Source organism: Pieris rapae, chromosome 10 (genome assembly GCF_905147795.1).
Source record: "Pieris rapae chromosome 10, ilPieRapa1.1, whole genome shotgun sequence".
NCBI classification, from domain to species: Eukaryota; Metazoa; Arthropoda; class Insecta; order Lepidoptera; family Pieridae; genus Pieris; species Pieris rapae.
The window spans coordinates 8,597,361-8,623,659 of record NC_059518.1 but is presented as its reverse complement, the minus strand read 5'-3'; the positions used below and the strand labels follow the sequence as shown (position 1 = coordinate 8,623,659).

At 32.7% G+C, this 26,299-nt stretch overlaps 1 protein-coding gene across 1 annotated transcript in view; it reads left to right on the top strand.

Moving 5' to 3' along the window:
* Nucleotides 1–26,299, top strand: part of LOC110994000 — a 42,558-nt gene that overhangs the window by 12,836 nt on the left and 3,423 nt on the right. The window contains exons 3-6 of the mRNA XM_022260465.2: nucleotides 19,264–19,472; nucleotides 23,561–23,696; nucleotides 24,898–25,028; nucleotides 26,012–26,182. Of these exons, the coding sequence (XP_022116157.2) occupies nucleotides 19,264–19,472; nucleotides 23,561–23,696; nucleotides 24,898–25,028; nucleotides 26,012–26,182 (647 nt within the window). The remainder of the gene's footprint in view (nucleotides 1–19,263; nucleotides 19,473–23,560; nucleotides 23,697–24,897; nucleotides 25,029–26,011; nucleotides 26,183–26,299) is intronic.

Sequence of the window (26,299 nt, the reverse complement as noted above, 5' to 3'; positions counted from 1 at the left end):
ATTTAAAACACTATTTTTAAAATAAACGCTTTTTTATACAAATTTCGTCAAAATAATTCAATGTTTTGAATTATTCAAATTCATTTCAAGTTCCATTCGGAGAAGTTATATTAAACATCAGGGAGTCGATGCAGTGTAATCGTATTATTAATTGTCTTTCCCACTGTGTTGAAGTGATACCGCTCCCCTGGGTACAAAATGTATGGTTACACATTTTAATATTTAAATACAGTGTGGATCGTGAAACGAGGACGCATGTCGCATCTTGTGTCGGGGGAAGGTTGTGTGAATGGTAAGAAAAGGTTCTCTCGCATTATATACACGAGGATGTTATCTAAAGATGCAATAAGATAATATTATCATTATTTTAATTATGTTTTATTTTAAAATATTTTTTTTATTAAAGTATTCCTAAAGATACTCAGTACACAATATTCAAACATTATACACAAAAGCCAAAAACGGAATACACATTCAAACAGAAACGTAAAGCACAGTTTTACCTATTATACAAAAATTGATACTAAATTCTGAATTATAAGTTCTAAGTTTCACTGATAAGTATAATAAATATACAGGAAGAATAACAAGTCAGTTCCTTCACATATTAGCAGCCTAACCGTTTGCCCTGCGTTGAATAAAAAAATTAAGTACATATTTTCACAGCCGTGAATCAAACCCGCGACCGTTAAGAGTCGCTGAACAATTTTATATAATAATTATTAAAACTTTTTTAGTCATACCGATATTACAACGCTTTATGTTAACCTGAAAATTGAGAGGATTTTCTCAAAGTTTATTCGAAGTATATTGATGAGGTACAATCTGTCTGTACCTGCAGTTGTCATTAGTGTTAAAAAGATAAGAGTGCTTGAGTTATTTTAAAGATCTTCCTTACTTAAGCCTTTTACCAATTCCTAAAAGGCCGGCAACGCACGAGCCCTCTGGTATTGAGTGTCCGTGGGCGGCGGTATCACTTAACATCAGGTAAGCCTCCTGCCCGTTTGCCCCCCTGTTCTATAAAAAAAAAACCTAAAAGACCTAATTAATGTGGCAAAGTTTCGATAGACAATCAAAATATCAGACATCTTTATGTGGCAGTCTCTCGCTGATTACTATAAAGACGGAAGACGGAAATGCACCCGTAACGTCCCTAGTTAAGTAAAGCATTTATGTCAGTTAAAATATGTTGTTAATTAATAATACAAACTAAAATTGGTATCGCCCTCGAACAACGATCGGCTAGCATTTAATATTTTTATTGATTTTAGCTGTATATTATGTATTCCAGCTATAGCTATATATTTAGTATAATTGCTTTTATGTATAGTTTATGTTAGCTATAGGATTACGAAATAAATGAACACCTACTTGCACCTTCGTATATACTTCTAGAGGCACGTACGTCAAATATTTAAGACTCTCTAGTCATAGATAATGTGACATTTTAAAGAAGATATTGAAATCGGGTTTTCAGTTATTTTCTTTATGATGTCGATAGATATAGATGAGCATAGCTATCTTTTCAAAAAAAATGTAAGAACTTATTTGTTATAATTATGTTTCTGGCTAGTTATGACATAGTCTTCATAGTTTGTAAGAATTATGTTACCAATAGTTATTCAGTATAAAGCGGAAAGTGGAAAAGATGGAATTTCGTATTATGCATCGACGTTCGAGATAAAACTCAGCGGCAGGTATTAATATGACCAACTCCTTAGAACACTCTCCCTGACGTGGTAAATGTGGTAGAAACTGCAGAGATCTCACATCTCTTCGCGACCCCAAAGCATCAAACTTCTCGGAAAGCGACTGATTTACCAGTCGTACTCAGAGTCGGCCTTTTAGTAAAATTTTAAATAATTTCATATATTTCCAATAAACTATGGTTATCTGACCTTTGAGTCCTTCAATTGTTTCATCAAACAGGGAATTTTGATATAAATTGAACAGAATTACTATAATTATAACAAACTATAATAGACTGTAAAATCGCCGATGCACCCTTGCGCGTGATAATCGCAAACAGTTATCTGTTACGAAGTAGCGATTGAAGTAATAATGTAGTTTAACTTGCCTGCGCCCCGTTTACACCTCGGCTGACCTACTTGACTGACATTTATCACGAGACACTTTACTAAAATAAACTTTAACGTTTAATCTTTCTAAACTCTCCCCACACGTCAGCGATCATAACATTTAACTTTTGATCGTGACATTGATTTGAATTTGGAAATTAGTTTTCTTTAAATGTAAAACCGTATTTAAAAGAAGGTTCGTGCGTGCAGCAACTATCAACACATGCTCCGTGTGTGATAATATAGTGCAAATTTATATTTAAGTATCATAATTCGATACAAACTAATGAACTATTAAATTGTTCGGTGAATATTCTTCGAACAAATACTTGAAAAACCATATTATATGAAACGTATTGAGTGAATGACTCAACTCGGAATCTGCAAGGTAAAAGTAACTTTTCTATGACTCGTGATGCCGTGAGTGTAAAAAAGAGACAAACATGACTAATTATTGTAGACCGTTAATTAATATATTTAGCAGTGAAAGTGACATACTTGACTGTTAAAATTTAAGGCGAAATCACATTATTAAAACGCAACGCGACCCCATCAAACGCGACGAGTGTTGAGTCGAATCAAATTGTACTACCAACATCGGAACAGCCGACGCGACTCCATGCGAGCACACGCCACCCGATCATGACATTCCAGATCGATATGTTTTCGATGGTGGCCACCCAAAAAAAATAATCTCAAAATATTTCTTATCTTATCTTGACAACACCAGACGCCACGCGTCAGTTCTAGATTTTCACACGAATGTCACATACACACACACATTATGACATCAGAAGAAGAATATACTAGAAGAGTCGCAGATTGAAAAGTACAGTTTAAAAGCATTTAATGACAATTTCGGTTATATATAGTATCAGATATGTACCCAAAATTTGTATCAAATCTTCATCTTACTCGTTATTTATTTAATCCATACCATAATTAGCACACGACCTTCACAATTGTCAACTAAATGAATTATGAATTTGCAAGCGTGTCATGATGTCGCCTGTTAGAAATGTGCACAATGCACATCGGGTGTGTTATTTTTTCATACACAAATCCTTATAGATGCACCCCTATGCTACCTCATTAGTTCATTGACGTGGGCTTTGTATGTCAATATGGTCTTCATTGTATTAAAAGTTTAATTATCTCTTACGAATTAACAAGAATATAATTTAATTAGCGATTCTTTCGATGCAAATGTATTTTCCAGTACCTAATTGTTTGACTCAGTAGCAGTGTTGCCCTAGTGGTTTCAGCGAACGACTCTCAACCCTGATTTTGTAGGTTCGATCCCTGGCTGTGCACCAATGGACTTTCCGTTTATGTGCACATTTAACATTCGCTCAAACGGTGAAGGGAAACATCGTGTGTCAGGCACAGGAGAGTGATCACATATTTAATTACTTTTTTTTTAGAACAGGGGGCAAACGGGCAGGAGGCTCACCTGATGTTAAGTGATACCGCCGCCCATGGATACTCTCAATGCCAGAGGGCTCGCGAGTGCATTGCCCGCCTTTTACTTTATATCTGACGTTACATTAATGCAGACTGCACCCTTGACTTATATTTCGAGGTGCCTATTTTCTTTGCCCTATAAAATGATATTGAATTAAATTTCCTTATGGAGCGCGCTCCCGAGCGAAGATTTCATTGTTATTCACTAGTACGGCGACACTTCAAGTATCCGGAGATGAACAGTGTCAACGAGAGAGAATAAATTCCACCTCTCTGCAATATGAAATTGTCACAATTTTTCATTGGGTATAAGGAAAACATCGACCCCTTTCAGTTTTCTTTGTTTGATACCTTTTCACTGAATTTGCATATGAATATCTCAATGGGATCAGCAGTTTTTATAGAAGAATTATACAATGAATTGTTATGGTACGTGACAAATTCTCTGGACAAACTTATACTGACGTGTCATAAAATTTTTAAGGTTTAGAATTTTCGTCGAGGCTATTTTATGGAACAGAACGCAAAGGGACATGATCTGATTATATATTATGATTTATAAGTAATATCTCTGTCCATGGACACTAACAATTCCAATCCCAAGAATTGGTACATTCTTTTCGTAAAGTCTAAGCCAAATTGGTTGACTATAGGCAATACACTAATTCGTTGAAAGAAGGGTCCAGAATCTTATGTCTTAAACTAATTATATAGTTATAATACTAATAAGTTACATGATTAAGGGTCTGTTTCACAATGTATGAATAAGTACCAAATACCTATGCAACACATAAATTATTCATGACGAATAGCGCTATCTGACAGTCGTGAAGCACAACAATAGTGTTTATCCTACCAATAAGTAATAAATTACTTATTTGGAACTTATCCGGACATTGAAATAGACTGTAAGTCACTTACTTATCATAGTGAGTTTTCTTAATTGAATAGTAATCCGGCAGAATAAGAAATCACATTATATATTTTAGGCGTAGTTTTAAATCCGACAGAAGAAATAAAAGTACAAGTTGTGCACTTTCAACGGACCCGAAATAAATCTTTTAGTTGAAATCTCCCAAGAGAAGCCTTTGGCTACTGTATCGGCAGGATCGAATGAAACTTTGCAAGCCGCCGCCCCTACCTACCTCTGACAGTTAAGGTTCTATAAATACATATTATTTGAATGAACTCCCGTGGCTAATGGGAAATGGGACACATTTTTACGTCAGTTTATTTTCATACAAATAGGATTTCAATAGTATATTTTTCATAGGATACAAATAGTATGTTTTTTTTTGTTTTCCCTTTTTTATTTTTGCACTTCTTGCCTACCTTATCTAATATACTCATAGTGGTTTTTTCCTTTACTAACAGTGGTTGTCTGAAGAAATCGCTCTAAAGCGATAAGGCCGCCAGTTGCTTGTCATTAAATTATGTTTAATATTTTCCTTTTATGTAATGCAACGAAGTGTTAATAAATAAATAAAAAAAAGATTTCGCCTTGATGTTTTGAGTTTGAGAATGAAGATTTAAAATCGATACTTTTCGCTTTCCCTCAACTCTGCAAAACATGTCCTCCTAACATCTAGTATCAGGGTATGTTCTAGTGTAACATAAAAAATACTATAGGTAAACAATATTGAAATGTTAAAAAAAAACTATACTATAGTACTGTAGAGAGAAGCGTGTAGGCCTTTTCGGTGTGGGTGTGTGTTTGTGTGGGTTAAAATCGGCTTGATTCGGTTACATTAAATGTCTGACAGTTTTCTAAAGATACCTTTTGGTTGATACATACATGAACCCAACTTTTTGATTGCCAAGTTTTTCGTCTAAAATATTTTAAGGAACTGAAACTATAACCAAGTTCATATTATTATTCAGATAACATAGATCATGTTCTACTTGATCAACTAAATAATAAGCAATACACATACATAGCCAGGTACGTAATAGAATATTGGAACATGTATAATTTAATTTAGATAGTTGTGAATACATTTTGCTGAATAGTTTGGGCTCGGTAATTATTTTCTAATTTAATAACTGTTTACTCAAATTTCAATTGTGTCAAATGCATTAATTTAGTTAGTTATATGTGGCTTTCCAAATAGCGTGGACAAATTTAATCTACATGAATTCATTTATTTATATTTTAGTAATTTATTGCTACTTGATACTGAATTAATAAATAGTTTACTAATTTGTATATAACGTCTTTATTATTTATTTATTTATTTTTTATTTTTATTTATTAACACTTCGTTGCATTACATAAAAGGAAAATATTAAACATAATTTAATGACAAGCAACTGGCGGCCTTATCGCTTTAGAGCGATTTCTTCAGACAACCACTGTTAGTAAAGGAAAAAACCACTATGAGTATATTAGATAAGGTAGGCAAGAAGTGCAAAAATAAAAAAGGGAAAACAAAAAAAAAAACACTTAACAGAAACAAAAAGAAATAAAAAGAAACTAAACTGATACAAGTTACATAAAACAAAACAAAAAGTAAACAGTGCACATGAATCATGACAATCTAATTCAAGATTCAAGATCGGTCTCACGTCAGTTAGTAGTTAGTGATATGACATGGACAGGTAATGTTTATACAGCAGAAATTTAAAGGAAGATAGAGAAGGAGCTAAGCGAATAGTGACGGGAAGTAAATTTCATAGCCATCTAATCCTTATTAGGCTCCTTCCTAGCCATCATTTAATTACATCGTTTGGTTGGTGACATACTTAGTGTTAGAAACAAGCGAAGGTAATTATGTCCGCAATAATTTAATATCAAAAATGAAAGATTTTATTTTTGTATATTTCTAATACATGAACTCAAAAACTACTGATTTCAAAAAATTCACCGTTTGAATTATATAATATAATGTATTGAAAATACATTATCTCACACTACAGTAGTAGTAGTAATTCTTTAAAAAATATCCAGTCTTGTCAAACCAGAATAGGTTATCCAGTCGTTATACTGCTTTTCAAAGGAAGAGAGTAGTTACTTTTTGCTAGAATATAGCATTACTGATAATGACTTACATTACAACCTAATAAATCGGTTCTGTAGGCAATTAAAAAGCAAATTATAATAAAAGATTCAAAATATGAAGCCTTCATGACAATGCTCGATCAAATCGATTCATTTGACATTTTCCATTGTATACAGGAAGCGTAATAATAAACGTCACTTTGTTGGTTCCACGGCCTCTTTTAGTATAAGATAATTTAGTATAGGTATTGCGTATTTAAAAGTAACCGTACTAAATATGCAATAGGTGTATTTATATATATTTATATGTAATTGTATAGAGACGGCTGTGGCTGACATGGTAGTCGATTTGATTATAAGCTTCTAGCCATGGGTTTATTTAAAAGATGCGCGTGAGGCGAACACTAATAATAGTTTCTAGGCTAGGCAGGAAACAAAGTAAACTTCTTCAGGCCTTAAGTATGTATATTAAAGTTACACCAAAGAAACAAAGTTAATAAACGAAGAGAAAAGACAGCACAATAAGAGAAAAGAAAGCGTTTAGACATGAATAAAATAATTATAAGTTATAAAGGGTTAAATTCGTAATTCGCGCGCACAGTTTTCGAGAGTTCCAATCGCACTGCCACTGGCTGCAGGTTCTATTTCCACCCACTGCGCCCGTGTCGTCACACATAGCGGTAAAATCACCGACGCGGTGAAAAAGGGGAGTGGTATTATTTGTGGAGTACAACAACAACACTACAGTAACTTTCACTTACAAGTTCTATATTCAACACATATGTGTGGAGTGTAATCAGTCACACGTTTTTACGTTAATTAATTACTAAGATCTCAGAATAAAGGGCGAGTGACGACTTTGCAGAAATTGCACACCACTACAATGGGCTTGATAAGGGTCCAATCTTTCCGCAGTTTTCCTGTTACATATCGTATTTATGACCCAGTGGGTGTCCTTTCACGATGGAAAATTCTATTTTATGATGATTTTTGTGCAAAAAAAGTATTTCGTGTGAGAGACATTACGATCTGTCTTGGGTTTTTTTTTGTAAATTTTCTATTTGTAACTTACTTTTTCTTTTATTTCATTAAAGTGAAGTTTTATATTCTATCTTGATGGCTCTGTTTTTTACATTTTTTTTACGTCAGTCAATGAGACAAGCTCGACAAATTGATGTTTGTTACCAGGTTCTGTGCATTGAAAATCATTTTCTCCTCCGCTTTTAAACCAAGGAAGTTATTTTCACTGAGATAAATCTACAAACTTGCCTCCCACTTCGAGTGTAAAATGCATTCATAATTTGTTTGCGGGAAGGTTTATATTCCTAGAAACTGTAATGATGAATGCTTGCGAGGGATTAAACACTATAAACACAGCCTTAAACTTCTATAAAAATTGTAGCATACAATATAATGCTGATCGAAAATCACACAACCCAACAAGTACATTTAAATCTGTATTCCATATTCAAAATAAAAAGGAAACACACCAAAGTTGTTCTATTCTTTATTTGAAAACTTAAGAAGCTTTGCATATGCGAGTCATGGCTGCAGGTAAACAAATTCACGAAACAAAAGAGCACTGAACATGGATGTGACTGGGAGTAGGTCGTGTTTGCGCAATCAACGTGGTCACTCGGCGACTGGTCGACATACATAACACTATTATGGAGAGGAAATGTATTGTTTGAAAATATTGTAGCAAATTCATGAATGTGTATACTGTTAGAGTACAGAGGTTTTTCGATTAGAAACGGTAATTAGTTTGATTGAGTAGCCTTCAGAATGCAGAAAATAAATCTTTGTATCCTTTTCGCTTTTCTTTAAACTTTCTTTTTGACATGACGTGTTACTTGAGAGTAGGGGTTTAGAATATAAAACAAAAGACGGTCGTGCACTTCATTCTATTGTCACCAGACAACATTTAAGAAATAAAATTAATCAGTGGCGATAATATTAAAAAATTAAGCGGTGGCTTCAGTTCTGGGCCTCGGATTTCTGTATCTGTTCATGTTTTATGTACAGCCGAGGTTCGAACCTACAATCTCAGGGACAAGAGTCACACAATGAACATGAATGCGTGTTGCTGACAATTTAAAAAAGTGGTCAAACCCTATTTATTCCGTAGTAAAATCGCCGACGTGTATATATCGATGTTATTGAGACAACAATAACTTGTAACATTTTGTTAAATATAGGTTTATTTTATTTGTCCCCGTAGCTTGTCCCTCAACAAATGTTTGTCCTGCTTGTTATTTGATTGATAGCGTCTTTACGTCGGATTTATCAGCGTCAGCTGACACAAATAAATTCCCGTAAGTAAATACTTATACAAATAAAGATTTTTATCGTTTGAAAACGTTATATATAAAATCATAAGTCTTTTATAATTTTAAAATTAATAATTGTGTCATGATAATACCTCTGCAGTTTTTATAGTTTTAATCTGAAATAATATATACAACCATTCTTTGTATGGCAAAATCCAGGAATATCTGAAAAAATAATAATAATAATGAGTATTTAAAACACTGAATTAAAATATTCAGATCCTAGCCCCGTCTCTGGAGTTACTTTGTTGTGGTTGATGTCGTGTGATTAAATCAAAAGAATATAAATAATAATTTCCATAAAAAAGTAGTAATTACATAGAAAGTTTGCTTCAACACTGTGTTTTAATTAAAACAGAAATGTATGATGCAGATTGCAGTTGTATTTCATTCTGTAAAGTTACAGGAAAACAAGTTGGCAAGCGTGGAAGAAGTTCCGTTCGTAACTTTCCTTCTACTATCATACGTAAAACTTCTCCGAGGTACATTTGAGCTAAAATTGTAATTGTAATAAGCGAGGTACAAATAACAATAAAATCTATATACTTTAATAAAAATGCAAAAGTCCAAGACGGTTGGATCTATTCTAGTAATTTTTTAACTCTATGGTTTTTATGGAGAGAAATTTTGGAAAAATATCATGGAAAAACCAGTTTTCATTTTCTATAATGTGAACGTAACAGTTTAGGTACATATTTTTAAAATATAAACTGGCAACGGTTGCCTAGGCCGGGCATATAATCACTATATACTTAATTATCGTTTAGCAATAAATTAGTCCACTAGTGCGCTATTATTGCATAGCTAAAGAGTTCCATTAACAATCTGAACGCATTAAACTGAAGACAAAGGGCATGAATATAAAATAACAACAAAAAAATAAATAACATTCTTTATTTGTTTAGCATATACAATGGGCATATAAAATGGGATACAGATGGAGGCCTCCCTAGTAAGTCAGAGACCTGTGACAGGGACGCTTATTTACAAAGTTTTAATATGTCGTATTCAAGAACAATTGATTTAAAATAAAAATAAAAATAATTAATGTGTAAATAAATTATTTGAATGTATTATTTTATGATTATAATAATTGTATGATTTTTTTGTATGGCACGACCACAAGCTTAAGCAATAAAATTATATACTGTAAAGATAGTTGTTTTTACCTGTCACGAACACTGACCATTAATATGGTCATGCAACGGTTTGCTCCAAAATATAGAACCGCCACAGTTCTGCTTTGTTTATTTGCCCATTCGAGTAATACAAACGCGTGAATTTATAATTGTGTACATACTGTGACGTCGTCAAACATGAATATCCGATTCATTATATAAATAACTAACAGCTTAACATTTTTAAATATTAATCACATGTCGCGTACCTTCATCCTTTTTAGCGAAGAGATTAACTAGAAGTAAACGTTGGTCATTTGCGTAAAATGTTTTTAAATGAAATTCTTTGAGGTTTTAAAGTTATTTTGAATTTCGAAAACGCTCATATGACGACGAATTACGAAATATTAGCTGCTAATTTTATGAGTCCTACTACTCAGTATTCCGTAGCACCGTTACCATAGATATGTATGGAATGTAATATTGTCTACTAGCAGACTCGGCCAAGCGTTGCTGTGGCTAAGGTTTTGGTTATATTAAATAGTAGTAAATTAATCAAGGGAAACCGTAGGAGAACTTATGTGAAACGTTGGTTCCACGACACGGACCTAAACTAAACTACCTTTAACTCAGCGCCATCTGTTAGAATTGTATCAAATAATAAACAAATAATTTGCAATAAAATAAAATTGCGACTATAATTAAAGATCTTACCTATCCTATATCTCATGTTGGATCGAACTGCACATGGTGTACGAATTTTATTATAATTGGTTAAGTGGTTTAGGAGTCCATTTAGGACAAACATTGTGACACGAGATTTATATATATTGTCTATTATGCCTGTAATAAATATAAGTTTTCTTTTCTTGTATATAGATACAACTATTTGTTTTTTATTTTTTTATGGGATAGGAGGCAAACGAGCAGCCGTTGGGAAAAAGCAATAACCGCCGCACACACCTACAACGCTAGCGGGTGTGTTGCCGACCTTTCAGGAATGGTACGCTCTTTTTTTGAATTCCGTCGTTTGGTTTTGGACATACCTCTACCGGCAGCCGATCTCACAAAGAGTTGGAGTGCGGCAGGAAGTTCCTTAAAAAGTACTGTGTTGTGGAACGCCAGGCGTCGAGATGTAATTATTCTATGATCTTGTCATTAGATATTAATACATTATTATAATACATTTTATATTGTAAATGCATCCGTTGCATTATCTCTGTTTAATGTTTTTGTTTTTCTTTTATATTCTCTATGTACCTGTTAACTATTTTGATATTTTTTTATACATTTACCACTCTTGTTTTCAGGTGTGATTTGTATATTGTCATCTGTTTGTGTGATTCCTATTAGATATTAAAATAATAAGCCAAATCTCACAAAATTAAAAAAATATATAAATACCTATTAATATATTTTTTATATTAACATATAATTAAATTTCAATAAAATAATACAGTCTACAATTAAATTTCCTTTAATATCGAATGCATTATCTAACTCCAAATTCAGGTAAAGTTTAATGCAACATTTAAGCGAGGCTGTAGTGAGAGGGAAGCGTCGGCCGTGTCTTGTTTTAAATTATTTATGAACGTTACTTGCTGAAGAGATTACTAAGTGCGCGGATAATCTTTATTTTGTGCATGTATTTTACTAAACTATCGACCTTAATTAAGAAACGTGATTAAAGGGACCTATCCGACTAAATGATTTTTTTATAAGATGACAGTATAGGCAAGTATTTCGTAAGCACTATATGAGGACGTCTTTAATTGTCATGTTTGGCTACATCAACATTAATTTTATTTATTTACTTTTATACAAATATTACCCATATATTATGCGTATTGTCTATGCTTGAAAATCAATGTTTTTTTAAGGATTTGTACAAGGAATGTTTATGTGCTATTATTTTTGAGTGCTTTACTTTTGATGACCAGAGGAAGTGGGGGGGATACATTGCAGAAAATTTGCATACGTAATATAGCCCTCGGACAAAAGAGCTTACAGCTATTCAAAGGCAGTAATTACAGCCCACGTACCGGGTATACTAATGAATAATCGATGATTTCAGGCACTGAATGCCTAAATATTAATACAAACGATCAAGGAATGTAAGCAAATTTGTGTTTTTCTACTAGCTACATGATAAGTCTTTCATACCGTAGAAGACCAAGCAACGGGTCACGATGTTAATGAAGGTAGTGTTGACATAAACTAATTAGATGTAATTATGAAAGCATGAAAATACTTTTGAATACATGATAATCCATAGAAGGACATATGTAGGTCGAGCGAAGTTGTCAGACGGTGACACAATTAGTTCGGGACGATAGCTGCACATTCATTTTTTACTAATTTAGTACTGATCTTTACATACTCAGAGTGATATTCAGAAACGAAAATAATGGCTAAGTATGACTCCCGTAAGTAAAAATTGCATTCGTTTTTCAAATTAAAAATCATTTATTCGTGTTGGTAACATAATGTACACTTATGAACGTCAAAGTTTAGTGTATTTAAATGCTTCTAACTTTACATTTACTACCAGTTCTCAACTCAAGGTCGTAGAACGGAAGGGAAGAACTGGCAATAAACTCTCCGCCACTCTTTTTAATTAAAGTTTTTTCTTTTACACATTTGACAGATATACGGGAGGATCGTTTCTAAATCTCAGCCTCAGATCTATGGAAAGTTATGTAAAAGAAGTAAGCATTCCAATGTCTTTAAGTAAAATATATGGTGTCTTTAAGTAAATATTAGTCATCCGACTCGGTGTGGACCTCAAATTTCTGTCTGTTTCGTTATTTTTAAAGTTATACTTCAAATGATAAGAGTAAAATTTTAACGATGCGCACACCGACACTCTAAAGTTAGCATAGACAACATGTTAAAATAAATGACCTTTTTTATGTAGTTATTTTATATCCTAGATAAATAAAGTTTATTTAACTAGGAAATTATACGTTATAAAAAAACTTGGCCAGACTAGTTACATATATATGTATGATATGACGAGATAAGGGGCTGTCATTTTGACCCCCCTCCCCTCCAAATTTTTATTGTTTTGCAGTTTTAAATAAAAGTATTATAATCATTTCATCAGAGCTCTTTTATTGAATACAACTTTTACTAAGAGATATTATGTTAATGATTGCTTATTTGCATTCCCGAATAGTTCCTCGATATTAATAAATATTGCGATGTACACATTAAATCCTTTTCCGTAATTATCATTACTAGCAAACGAGCAAATATTTTACACACACACACAATAGCAAATATTTTAGGCACACCTCGTATATTTTTGAAATTATTATTACTTTATTATTAATTAAACTTTATTTATACTCAATAATAATAAGTTATTAATTAACAATCGTTACAAAAAATATAATATATAGCTTATATTTTTTACATTGTATTTATATCGTATATTCCATATCTTACCTAAAATTAGTACCGCCGATCGGAACCCCTTCGCGGGTGAAGGCCTTCTACAGCTTTTTCCATCTGACTCTGTCCATGGCTTTCTTTCTCCATTCGCTTCCTGTTACCGCTTCTATTTCTTCTATCCACTTTTTATTGGGGCGCCCTCTTCTTCTTCTTTAAAGTTATTACAATATTAATTAACTAATAATCATCATAATCATTCCCAATTCATGTAATTCCCAACCCTGAGGACGTACATATGAATCACGAATGCACCAATGAAATTTCAGGCAATCTAACACTTGCCATGGTGAAGGCAACCAAATAATCAAAGATATGCGTGAGACAGAAGGCTGATTGTTTGCTTGTCTAACGGAGGCAAACTAAGCCTAAGACCTGTAAAGGATAGGTCCTAAGTGTATGTCCCAGGGGCAAAGATGGAGTCAATGTTATAAGAAAATACAGAATACGAAATTCCACTCGTATCACCTCCACGTCTGTCATTTCACAACTGAACGTATTTTATGGTAGTTTTTCCCCACTACCACAAACTTACCCTCTGAAGTATTTCCGAACTAACTCGACTTAAGACATCAAGAAAAGAGCGTACCAAATAATAAAAGCCGGCAACGCACTTGCATCCCTCAGGAATTTAGAGTGACCATGGGCGAACAATCAATAAACATAGGGCTCCTTCCCAGTTTAAGAAAAAATAAATAAACGAAAATATATCAATATATTACGATACTCTGTTTGCTTGACCTTTAGGATTGATGAACCCACAAAAGGGTTTTCTTTTAACCAAATCGTCCCGGAAGGAAATTAGTAGGTCCCCAATTTACGGCCGAGATTAATGTTTTTTTTAATGTAACATATACATTCATCAATGTTATAAGTAGGTGATATATATTTTTGTAACGAAAACAACTTAAAAACTATTGGAGAGATTAAAAAACCATTTTTACAATTTCTACCCTTAAATAGGCTGAATTTATTTCTACTATTAATGAATACATTTTCGTCCCAAGTTATTAATGCGTTAAACTCGCAATTTTGCGTTATTTAAGTTCATATTATTAAGTAGCTATTGATGGCTATACACGGCTGAGGACCCAATAAATAGGATGGCCTTATAAGGAATGTAATCTCCTAATGAGTTAGGCACATATCTATATTATATTGGCGAGTTGTTCATACGAAAATGTAAGTGTGTGCTCCTATTACACCATGCCTCCTGCTGATAGAGGGCAAATCTTTGTTTTTAATTTATTTATATTATTTTGTATTATATTTGAGAACTGGCAGTAAATGTAAAATTAGCATTTCTTATATATTTATTTTTTGACGTTTATAAGTGTATTTTGTTACCTATATGAATAAATTATTGTTGTATTTGAATATATGTATTAAAGAATCTCATTTTAATAGAAAAAACAGTCTACTTTATTTTAATAAATTATTGTTAACCTTGTCGAAGGGATAACGTGTAGTATAATTAAACGTCTTTTAATTATAATTACGTCATATTTCATAGAAACAAAACTTAACGGCACGATCGTAAAGTCTCAAATGTAAAGATAATAATCTTACTTTATTGCGTCTACGAAAGTTATGCAGAAAACCCTGTTAAATATAACTGTTTCAAACCCTTGTTAGTTACGACGAAACATAACTTTAAAATTGTCTGCATATTTTCTCTCAAATGGTAAAAATGTACGATATGTTATGTTATTTTCCTTAAAATTATGTTTTTAATAAAAAACTTGTGTGAATTCTTTCTAGCGGTCTTCTATGTTCTGAAGTTGCTTTATTATTATTATTAGCTTGATTATGTGGAGTAAGGTATAACGATTGCTTCTCACAAATATTTTCACATTCTTGATCATTGTTCTCGTCCATTTTACGCCCTTGATTTAAGAACTGGCTGTAAATTTAGTTACTTAATTTCTTTGTTTTTTAAATTAGCCGTAATTTATTACATTTTATTGGTTCTGTGTTAGTGATAATTGGACAAGGATGGAATTCGTATTGTATATGTATATATATATATATATATTGCACTAGGTATTGTACTGTTTGCAAATGAACACAAGATTTTAATGAAGTTGATAATTTGGCAACGCTTATAATAAAATAGAAATTTAAGGATTAATTTTATTTAAAAAATAAAACAAGATAACAAAGAAAAGTAAAAGAATTGCATATATGCAAATTCAAAAGGGCAAAAATGATTCAAAAATTTGTCTAAAGCTTGTATCGGTATTTAATATGAGAACATACGTGTTTTATGTGTGCAATGGTTTATATAATATATAAACGTTTTATCTCAGCGTGAACATTATTTGATCATCCCATCATCTCATTTGCCCCTCCGACCCTCCGATATCCAGATTGAGCACTCTTATAAATGTAGGTCTGGATATCCACAGTTACTCTCCTCACACTTTGAAATCAATTATCCTTTAGTTTTTATAATTCATGAATCAATGAATGCGGTTGTCAAACTAAATCATGTTTGTGTACGAATGTATCAGTGTGCCAAGCGTTGGCAAGGTTTTGTAAATAAAATAATATTAATGAAAAATTCGCTAGATAATTATAATCAACAAAATTATTATTGTGTTAAATTTCATATAAGGTAAGTTAATTGAATATATGAATTTGGTTTAATTACATAGATATATTCAGATATATCTATGTAATTAAACCATAACCATTCGTATATTCTTTAATCTTAACCATTGGTAAAATATTGCAGCGAAGAAATATTTTGAGGTTTTTAAGCAAACCTGGATACTCACAGTTTTCTCTATTTCAAGTGAGTTCTTTCGTAACGAAACAAAAGACCAACAATAGATATTTAAAATGAAACACGAAACGAAAGCTTTCTAGGTATTACAATTTTTGCGGAATATTTCTGACAGCAGAAATCGCATTCTATATATATTTCTCTCGCTTCAATTTAAAAGATTCGTCTACGTCGAACGTATTCTTAAAAAATATTAAAACTTTATAGTTTTTTAAAGCGGACACTTTATAAAGTATTTAAATAATTTCTCTAACAAATTCTTAAATAAATTAAAAGTGTTTTCTTTAAAAGAAAAGTTTTATGCTTCATCATTCAGAAAGAAAGACATTTTATTTAAAATACGTGACCTACACTTATGAGAAAATGTAGTTTCATTATGTGGATTGAGTACTCATTTGTTTTTTTCTGTGAAATTACTATGTTTACGCTATGATGAAAAGAGAAAATAGTACTTCCGTTAGAACAGTGTAATTGGACTGATGTAGTTTTTATGAATTAGAATTAGGGATTAAAAATTGTATGTAGATGAAATGTCGTATCGTCGACAAAAGTTTGTCTATAGAATATTCCTTTAATAAAATAAACTTGTTTTAGGGAATACACCGCCATCTATTGGTGAAGGAGCAAATCTGTTCTTCACAAGTTTTTATACATTTGTTCACGTATTACAGATACACGCTATAAATAAATTAGTAATAATAATAGAGCCACTTTAATTGCATAATATGACAATAACAAATTATACGGGTGTTAGATTAGTTATTATAAACTGGTCTGCGTTAGTTATTGTTATTTCCGTGACTTGGTGGAAGTATGGACCTCTTATGGGTAGATGCCTCCTCCTGTGGTTTCCCTTTTTAATCTATTCCTTGCTTCCTCCATCCATTTCTACCCAGAAACCTCTACGATATCGTCAATCCATCTTTTGTGGCCTTTCCACGTTTCACTTCCTTGCACTTTTATCTGTACACCATACAATATGGCCTGCCTGCTGCTCTTAGATGATCTTTGTTTTCATAAAATAAAACAATGATTACCATTAAGTAATCTTAATACAACCATTTGAACCAAGAAAGATACTGGATTGCTACAAACCTTGAGTGACACAAGATACGAAGAAATTATTATGGACTATTTTAAATTTGCACGCTATGTCACTTAATAGATCTTATCTATACCACAACAGGGCTTGTCTGTGGACTTTTTACATTAAAATGTCTATTGATATCCATGTAGGTATTCATTGTTACTTGAGCTATTTTGGTATATATTGGCAATAGATTATTACCGTTATATTATAACTATGGATAATTATAATTAAAACATATTTTTCTAAGAAATAATATCACAATAATGCAAGGAAATGTTGCCAGCATCAAAGCTGCCATTGATACCACATTTATGTTATATACCACATTAAGGTAATATTGTAAATATTCTATAATTATGTGTATATTATTTGTTATATTAAATATTGCTTCTTCTTTCTTAAAAGTATAAGAAGCCCTTTAAATAGCACATATACAATAGAGACGAAAATCTGCGCCATTTTTATTTATTTAAATTTTAAAACAATCTTTAGGGCGATATAATCTGTTGTTTTGTCCGTAAATGTGTTTATTCCTTTGTAGTTCTAACACAGTTGCACAGCTGGATTTCAAATGCGTGATTTAAGATTAAAAATCGCATAATCAACCGCTTCTCTAACACTATTTTAAATCATGACTATTATATAACAAAGTCGCAAGCATCGTACAACCTTTCGTAATATTCTGCAGGTATTTGCAGAAATATATGAATATCAGAAATTATGAATTCCTCTATACAAAGTAAATTAAATAATCTATTGCGAGGGTGTTGTACCCCCACGTACCACGTAGAAAGTTGCATAGACGAGGCGAAACTCGTAAAGCCGTGCAAATCATAATGGCAGCCACGGGAATGGTTTACGGCACGCGAGGAAGATGCGATATTTCCGCGGGTTTCCATTCCCCAACAACGCAAATTATATCGCTCACACCTTCCACAACATTGTTGTATAAGTATATATGTAGGATTTCAATTTTCTTTCACGTCCCGCCCTTTATAGATTGGGAACTATGTATTTGTTATTCGGGCGATGTATTTGTAGCTATGGATTGCAACATCTATAGGTAAGGAATCTTTATTTCTGTTTTAACTTAAAAAAGTTACAAACTTGTATTCCTTTTTCAAATTTAAATCATTCGGCGGCTTAGTGCTAATTCGATTTCATTTTTTAAATCCGCTTTTTTAATCTATGGCTGGACAATACGCTGACTACGTAGGTACTTAATCATACAATCACCATTATTGATCTGTTTTGACTTGAGAACTTTTTTGTGTCTTTCCATCTTAATACTATGAAAAAATAACGATGAGTGAATTTTGATAAAGCAGTCTAATTGAGCAGTATTAGTTTCTATGATTAAGTAACTTTTAACCCAGAGACGTTGGGTTAGTTCAGCAGCGAAACAATAAATATAATATAAAACAATATATATATATATATATATATATATATATATATATATATATATATATATATATATATTACTAGCGACCCGCCCCGGCTTCGCACGGGTGAAATGCTGATACTAAATACACTACAGAAAATCTGTGAACGTTGTATATAAAAATGTGGGTTATCCATAAGAGATAGACATATACCATCACGGACTTTTCTGTAGACCTTTTCAATGTGTACAATACTTAGTACATTATTTTGATAAAACTCGTAGGGTTCAGCCTGCGTTTGCAATGTAAGCGGAAAAAATGTAATTATTTACGACATCACATTAGAAACCTCAAAAATAACAGTACTTCTCCACTATTTAATGGATGTTATTATACATATAAACCTCCCTCTTGAATGACTCTATCTATTAAAAAAAACCGCATCAAAATCCGTTGCGTAGTTTCAAAGATTTAAGCATACAAAGGGACATAGGGACAGAGAAAGCGATACTGCTGGACTTCATATAGTATTGAAAGAAAATTACCATCTTTTCATCAGGTCGGGGGCACACGGAGGTACTGGTGGAGCTGCAGATGGAGCGGTGGGTGGGGCGCGGTGGTTCAGTACGGTTACGCTGCCTGCACGACGTGCCTCCGCATCTTCTCGACAAGGTGGTCTTCCTTCGACAGGGCACCAAGATCTTCCAGTACATTAAGAACCGCAAGCCGCCATACAGAAATTTTACCACACCCGGTGCTGTTCTCAACGTAAGTTAATACTACATATTTAAATATGACCTTTACAGTTTTGAACGCAAGTGTACATATTACATTATCGTATCAGTTTCTCGCTCCAAATAGTTTTAACCTCTAAAGATTTTTGCTTGAGTATATAATGTTATAGAATAACTTATCAGGAGCATTGTCGGCTTCATTGTGCGAGTCTCATTCCTAAAGTCGTAGGTTCGATCCCGGGTCGTACACCCTTTCTCTGTGTGTACATTTAATACACGCTCGTACGGTAAAGGAAAACGTCGTGAGGGAAAAGGTCACTGATTTATTTATAATAACTTATCAATACAAGTCTTATCTATAAACGTACTATTCGACTATGTTATTCAAATCAAATCATTTATTCTAATTAGACCAACTAAAATTAAACTTTTGAACGTTAAATAAAATATAAAGATGATTCTAGTTGCCCCTTCCAAAAGGTAGTTTCGTGTGGAGAAGAATGGGACGAAACTCCACACTTACTATTTTAAAATATAATTTACAAATTCTGTACAGTTTCTTTCGGCGTTTGTTTTCTAAATTATTAAAGATATATACCTATGTAGTCGAAGCAATCAAACTGTATTTGTATTCAAGCAATACAATATACATGCAACGTAATTTATTTAAGCGCAATAGCTCACATCATAATATAACATCTGTAATTTATGGCCAAGCTGATTTCATGCAATAATTACGAAAGTTTATTTTATTTACAGACATACATAAATTATCGTTACTGACTATGCCAACACGACAATGTCTTGAATATTCCTCTAACTCTTCAACGACACAAGACATGGGGTTCTGTATAATTGAGTGTAATTCAGTGGGATTGTAATATATTCTTAACGTTTTTGTTTAGGAAACTAAGACATGTAGATTAACTACTAAGCTTGGAAGCGGTAGACATATTATAGTATTAAGACGCTTCTATAATACTTCTGGTTCTGGTTTACATTGGAAAAATACACTTACAGTTGAAGTCTGGAATTTCGTATAAAATCTAGTTGCTTAAATATTTTATATGGAGCCTACACTTCCTCCATATTTATAGACAGTCGTAAAATCGTATGTTACGAACTTATTCAATAACTCAATTCAATTCGTGTACAAGAAAACACTCGACTGCAACAAACTTATTTCAAGTAATTCCAAGAAATGTAATTTATACTTCCAATGTATGAAAATTTATGTTTTCATTCAACTTGTCTTGTATTTAAGCGAAACCGGGTTAATCTAATTATATTATGTTTATATTTATTTTAAACATACAAATATATAGTATTTACATATTATTTACCCATATTCTTTCCGACATAGTAATGATTTTTATTTTAATAAAAATCGTTGAGCAACGAAAAAATCTACCCTCTACCGGTGTACCTACCAGGTAAAACTTTAATTCTTTAATAATTATCGCCTGTGAACTTGAACACTTTGGAGTAGCTCAAGATCTACTCCAAAGGGAGCAAAATCGAAGTTGCGGGGAAGACTTATATTTCAGCTGGTTATTATTTCGAGCCAGCTCACTGCACTTCGCACTCTCTTTGGGACGCACACACACAAGTAGCACTTTTTGAATTTGTTTCAATTTTCTATTTAAACTCATTTTTAAATATTATTATTATCTGTTTACTATGTTGTTTCGATTTTGATTATAACAACCTAAGGTAAACATAGTAATAAATGCGTACATCTCATACATCACTGATTAATAAGTTTGTAAAATTAATTGAAAGTTAATGTTAATGACAATTTACATAAAACATTTTTTTTAATTGCTTTAATTTGTGCCAACTGGGCACAAGGTACTTCGCCAGTGTCGTGAGGATGGAGAAGGCACGATGGAGATTTATCGGTGAAAATAATAAATATGCACCTAAAAAATAGTTGAAATTCGATTGTTAGTTTAATACATAAAACATATACCGAATCCAATAACAATGATGTGTCAAATGTATGTCTTAAATTCTATCCGAATATCCGCATAACTTTAATGAACACGGTTTTATAAATTCGAAATAAATCTCATAACAAAATTATTTTTTTACAAAACGCGTTTCGCAAACACATGTTAAATTACTAAAAATTTAAAGCCCAATACAGATGGAGTTACTTCAAAATTCTGAGTTATTAAATTACTTTAATTTTAAAACCGTAAAAATCATTCAAGAATACATTGATATAAAATTGATATAAGACAAGTGTCCAAGTTGCTATAAAAATACATTTAAGATAAAACTTAATTTACACAGTGTCAATGTTTTCATCACACAACATAAATAACAGAGGACATTGGACAGTCTTAGTCGCCATTTGCACTTGGGAATGTATGGACTCATTTCACACACTTGATATTCGTCTGCGGCGTGTCTAATACCCCAGCTGTAGTTAATTTTCCGGGTCAGGTGTAGAGACACTTCTACTACGATACGTAATGTAATACGAGTAATATTTCCTACAATTACGGTAGAGTTTAGTACTATTACTGTAGGCCAGTGATTTTAGAATTTAAATGTAAAATTACTAGAAGCATTTAATGTATATTACTTTTTTGACGTTCATAAGTGTACATTATGTTAACTACATGAACAAATCATTTTTAAATTTTGATTTATATCTGTCTTACATCGTTTCAATTTTTATAGAATCACCAAGACAAAGATCTATAAAATATGGACCTCATTTTCGAAAACACCATCCATTGCCAAATGGAGAAAGATAAATAAACATTTCCATGATGAAAAATATATCAGTTTATTAAATATATATTAATGCATTTCATTATGATAAAAGCAGACAATCCGACCGTAACCCAGAATCTATATTATGTAATTCATATACTAAAAGCACTGGGTTCTAAATCTAAAAGCTTAACGTTTTTATTCAGCTGCAGCCAATCAAATAGAAATAAAATGGTGTTGGGAAAGCGCATTTAATTTAATTTCGTTAACATTGCAGGGGTGTCTTTATTATTAAACGGAGTAGAAAAAAAATGTGTAGGTTTAAATAAGTTAACACAAATAAATATGACATACAAATAATAGAACTATCACAGCAAATTAAGGGCTAATTAGACTTCTGGGGAATACTTGTTTCGATTTTGAATACGCATACATTATCATATCTACAAGTTTCAACTGAACATTTTTTAGGCAGTTTTAGCCACGCACCACCACTTTGTGGAACCAGCTGCACCGATGTATTCCGCACCAATTCGACTATGGGTCCTTCAAGAAAAGTGCGCAGCAATTGTTATAAAGCCTGCACTTGGTATCCCTCTGGTAATAGGAGTAGCTATGAGCGGTGTTATCCTGCAACAAAAAGCAAACCAAAGGTTCATAGTAATAAATGTGTCCATCACCGAAATTTTATTCGTGATTAATTTTAAGGTTGTCACAGCATTCAGTAAACTTACATATACAAATCTATGCCTAAAATAACATCCGAATATCCTCATAATATTGGCCACACAAATTCTTCATATGCACTAGATTAATATTATACTATTGTAATGATAATAAAATGAATAATTATTATATAGTATGTACTTTCTGCAGCCCTAGTTGCATGTGGCCGTCTCATTCAGGTTGGGAGGGCGTAACAGGTCGAGCTCACAGCTACCTTCCCCTTCCTATAACCCCCGGGTCAGACTGAGGCTTGCGAATACACGACAGCTACAAATGCTACGCCGTAGCGAGATCCTGGCTTCAATGAAATATAAAAATAGAATCTAAACATTCATTTCTCTTGATTTCAATTAGTTATTTTAAAAATTGGTTAATATTATCCATCAACTTATTCTCCTACTAGATAATGCTTATACAACAGGCGTGAGTACACTATGACTGATAATAACAGATAGGTAGGTGTATAATAGGTTCTCGCTTTAGTTTTATTTATAATTTATCGACGTATACTTGATACACGTTTATTGTTGATTCCATGCATTTAAAAAACCGTACGAGTAACTATTAATATTCATTTCAGAATAGCACCATTTGACCATAGCGCACAGTTAACCAATAAGTCAACACCGCTTCCTATGACAATATGATATGGTGAATTATATTTTACAGATAGCCCTAGCAACAGAGAACTCGATAATCCTACAAAACTTGGAGCTGGAGGCGAGTGGCAGATACTCTTGCGAAGTGTCATTAGAGACTCCAATCTACACGAAAGCCTCCGCTGAAAAACAGCTAACAGTATTCCGTAAGTATCGCGGAAATATTTCAATCAACAAAACGGATAAAAATATTGTTCACTCTAACCAATTCCAAGCTATCATTGCTGAGAGTCTAAAAGGTTCTGTTTTTAGAACTTTTACTCAATTCTGGGGAAATAAAATAGCAAAAGTTGCTTGAATGAAACTATGAACTAAGGGCTGAAATTAATAAAACCCTTTAATATGTATGTATTTTGTTCTCTGTTTGTGAGAGTATTTATCCTAAGAGCATAGAATTCTAGATTTCCTCGGGGAACATGCACGGAGCAATATACAAAAAAGCTTGATCTAACTAAAGTTTCAGAATAGATATAATTTAATTTAAATATTAACTCTAAATAATAAATACTTTAAATATTGCGTACACTGTTCGTTTTTTTATTTAAAGAAGAAACTAAGATTTCTCACGTGCCGATTACTAGGTCGAAATAAATTTAACATTTCAAGAAAGAAAACGGCAGTTGTTTATTTCTTGGGTCGGGCCATTTATCAAGTACGGAGATGTGCCGGGTCCAGTAAAGATATTACAGACCCTTTATTCAAACAATTTGATCTCGAATCGTTTTATGTATACGATATTTTTTGACACCGCCAATATGTAAATAAATAGTCTCAACGTACTTGTATCATATTCAGATCAGATGACTGCTAAATATATTAATCAATACATCCCTAGTCTTCTTATAAATACAACACATGAAATGATAAATGTCATCATAGACATCATCATTTAAATATCCTGTGAGGTAATTATATCACAATATTTAGCAATTTCACGAGTGGAATGGAAACTGTTGGCATATATAACACAAGTTGGTAGTTGAAACAGAATATATAATTTACTACATCGCCAGAATATAAGGTTTTTTGTTTTTTACATTTATGTTGTTATTACTTTTTTAATCAGTATTACGAAAAGCTTTTGAAAGACGTATTATTTTTCCAAATTTATTTAATCTTATCCCTGATTTTGTTAAAGAAAATTGAGTCCAAATCTTGTTTTATACAGGTTTAAGAGTTATATTGGTCAATGAGAGCAGTATTGGCAGTAACTCTTATCCTGGATGTCGTCGGTTCGATCCCCGGCTGTGAACCAAGCATTTTCTTTCTGGTCTCTTTTATGGTCGTCTGTTATTTTTCGCATAAGCTAGCGTAAATTCTTCGGTGTGACTGGTCAGTATCCCACAGAGCCGCAGAAGCACCACCCACGGATAGAGGTGCCCCCCCGGGAGCCACCCCCCGCGCCCCTCCGAGCCCGCTGTACCACTGCGCCCTCTGCCCCCGCGCCCCACGTCACCTGGTTTATAAACGGCAAAAAGGTAATCTCATATTCCATTCACAGTTATGCTCTCGCTGCTCGCCTTTAATAAACAATTACCCTCTTGTTACAGTTTTATTTTATCATGGACGGGAACGGTTTTGATTGCTCCCTTTTTTATCATTAGTTGTTCAAAAGATTTACGATTATTTTGAACAAACATTCACTATCGAAACTATGAAGTCTCTGAGAGTCTATCTGAGACTCTTATTCCTCAGCGACTGTTCGATAAATGTACAATACACGAGGAATACGTTCAAAATACCTTTATTTATATAAAACGCACTCGTAAACTTTTCAGTCTCTAAAAATAAGTTAGTTGTGTAGATGTATTCGTGGATGAATGTGTATTAACGTAACGTACTCAATGACTTACAGCATTATAGTATTCGCGTAAAAAGCCAACATAAACAATCACTTCCATACAAATCATTTATTCCAATTAGACGACCTAAAAGGCACTTTTGAACATTAAATAAAATATAAAGATGACTCTACTTGCACATTCCAAAAAGTAGTTTCGTGTGGAGGAGAATGGGCAAGAAACTCCACATTTACTCTTTTAAAATAGAATTACACAGTATACAATTGTTAAATAATTATATGTGAAGATAATGTACCCCTAAAATAAAACGACTAAACAGGTCTGTTATTCTATTGTGTAGTATACATGTTAATCACATATTTACAAAATCGAAACCGTAGAATATTATACATTCAAGAGTAATAAAAAATCAATAAAACGTGTGTGTGAGATAAAAATAAAATAATTACAGTTTGTAGTATTATAACAACAATAACAAAAATATGCATAATTAGATCAGCAACCAATTGATTTTGACAAGGCTCTATGATTGTCCAAGTATTCTTATCTTGAATATAATGTAACATTTGACACAATACCCTATAAATGATGTTTGGCTAATCTGAAAGATAGTTGACTACAATGTTTTTCCAATTTTAAAGTTTCCTCAACGTTTTCAGATGGATGAGCTGCTAGCTAACTCACAAAAGTACAGAGTGTCGGTGAGCGAGCGATCCTGGGGTGGCCGACGGGGTTCCCTTACGCAGACCAGCCCGTCCCCACTTTTAACCCTTACGCATAACACGCATCTTGCCACGCGACCGCCCGGCTGTACACAGAAAGAGAGAGAGGTATTTAAAAAAAGAATAGAAATTTAAAAATTTTGGGAAAATTGGGATTTTACGTTAGTCGCATTATCGACGTTTTAGTTTGAAATGTACGTACGTGATCGCACGTTAAATGTATTG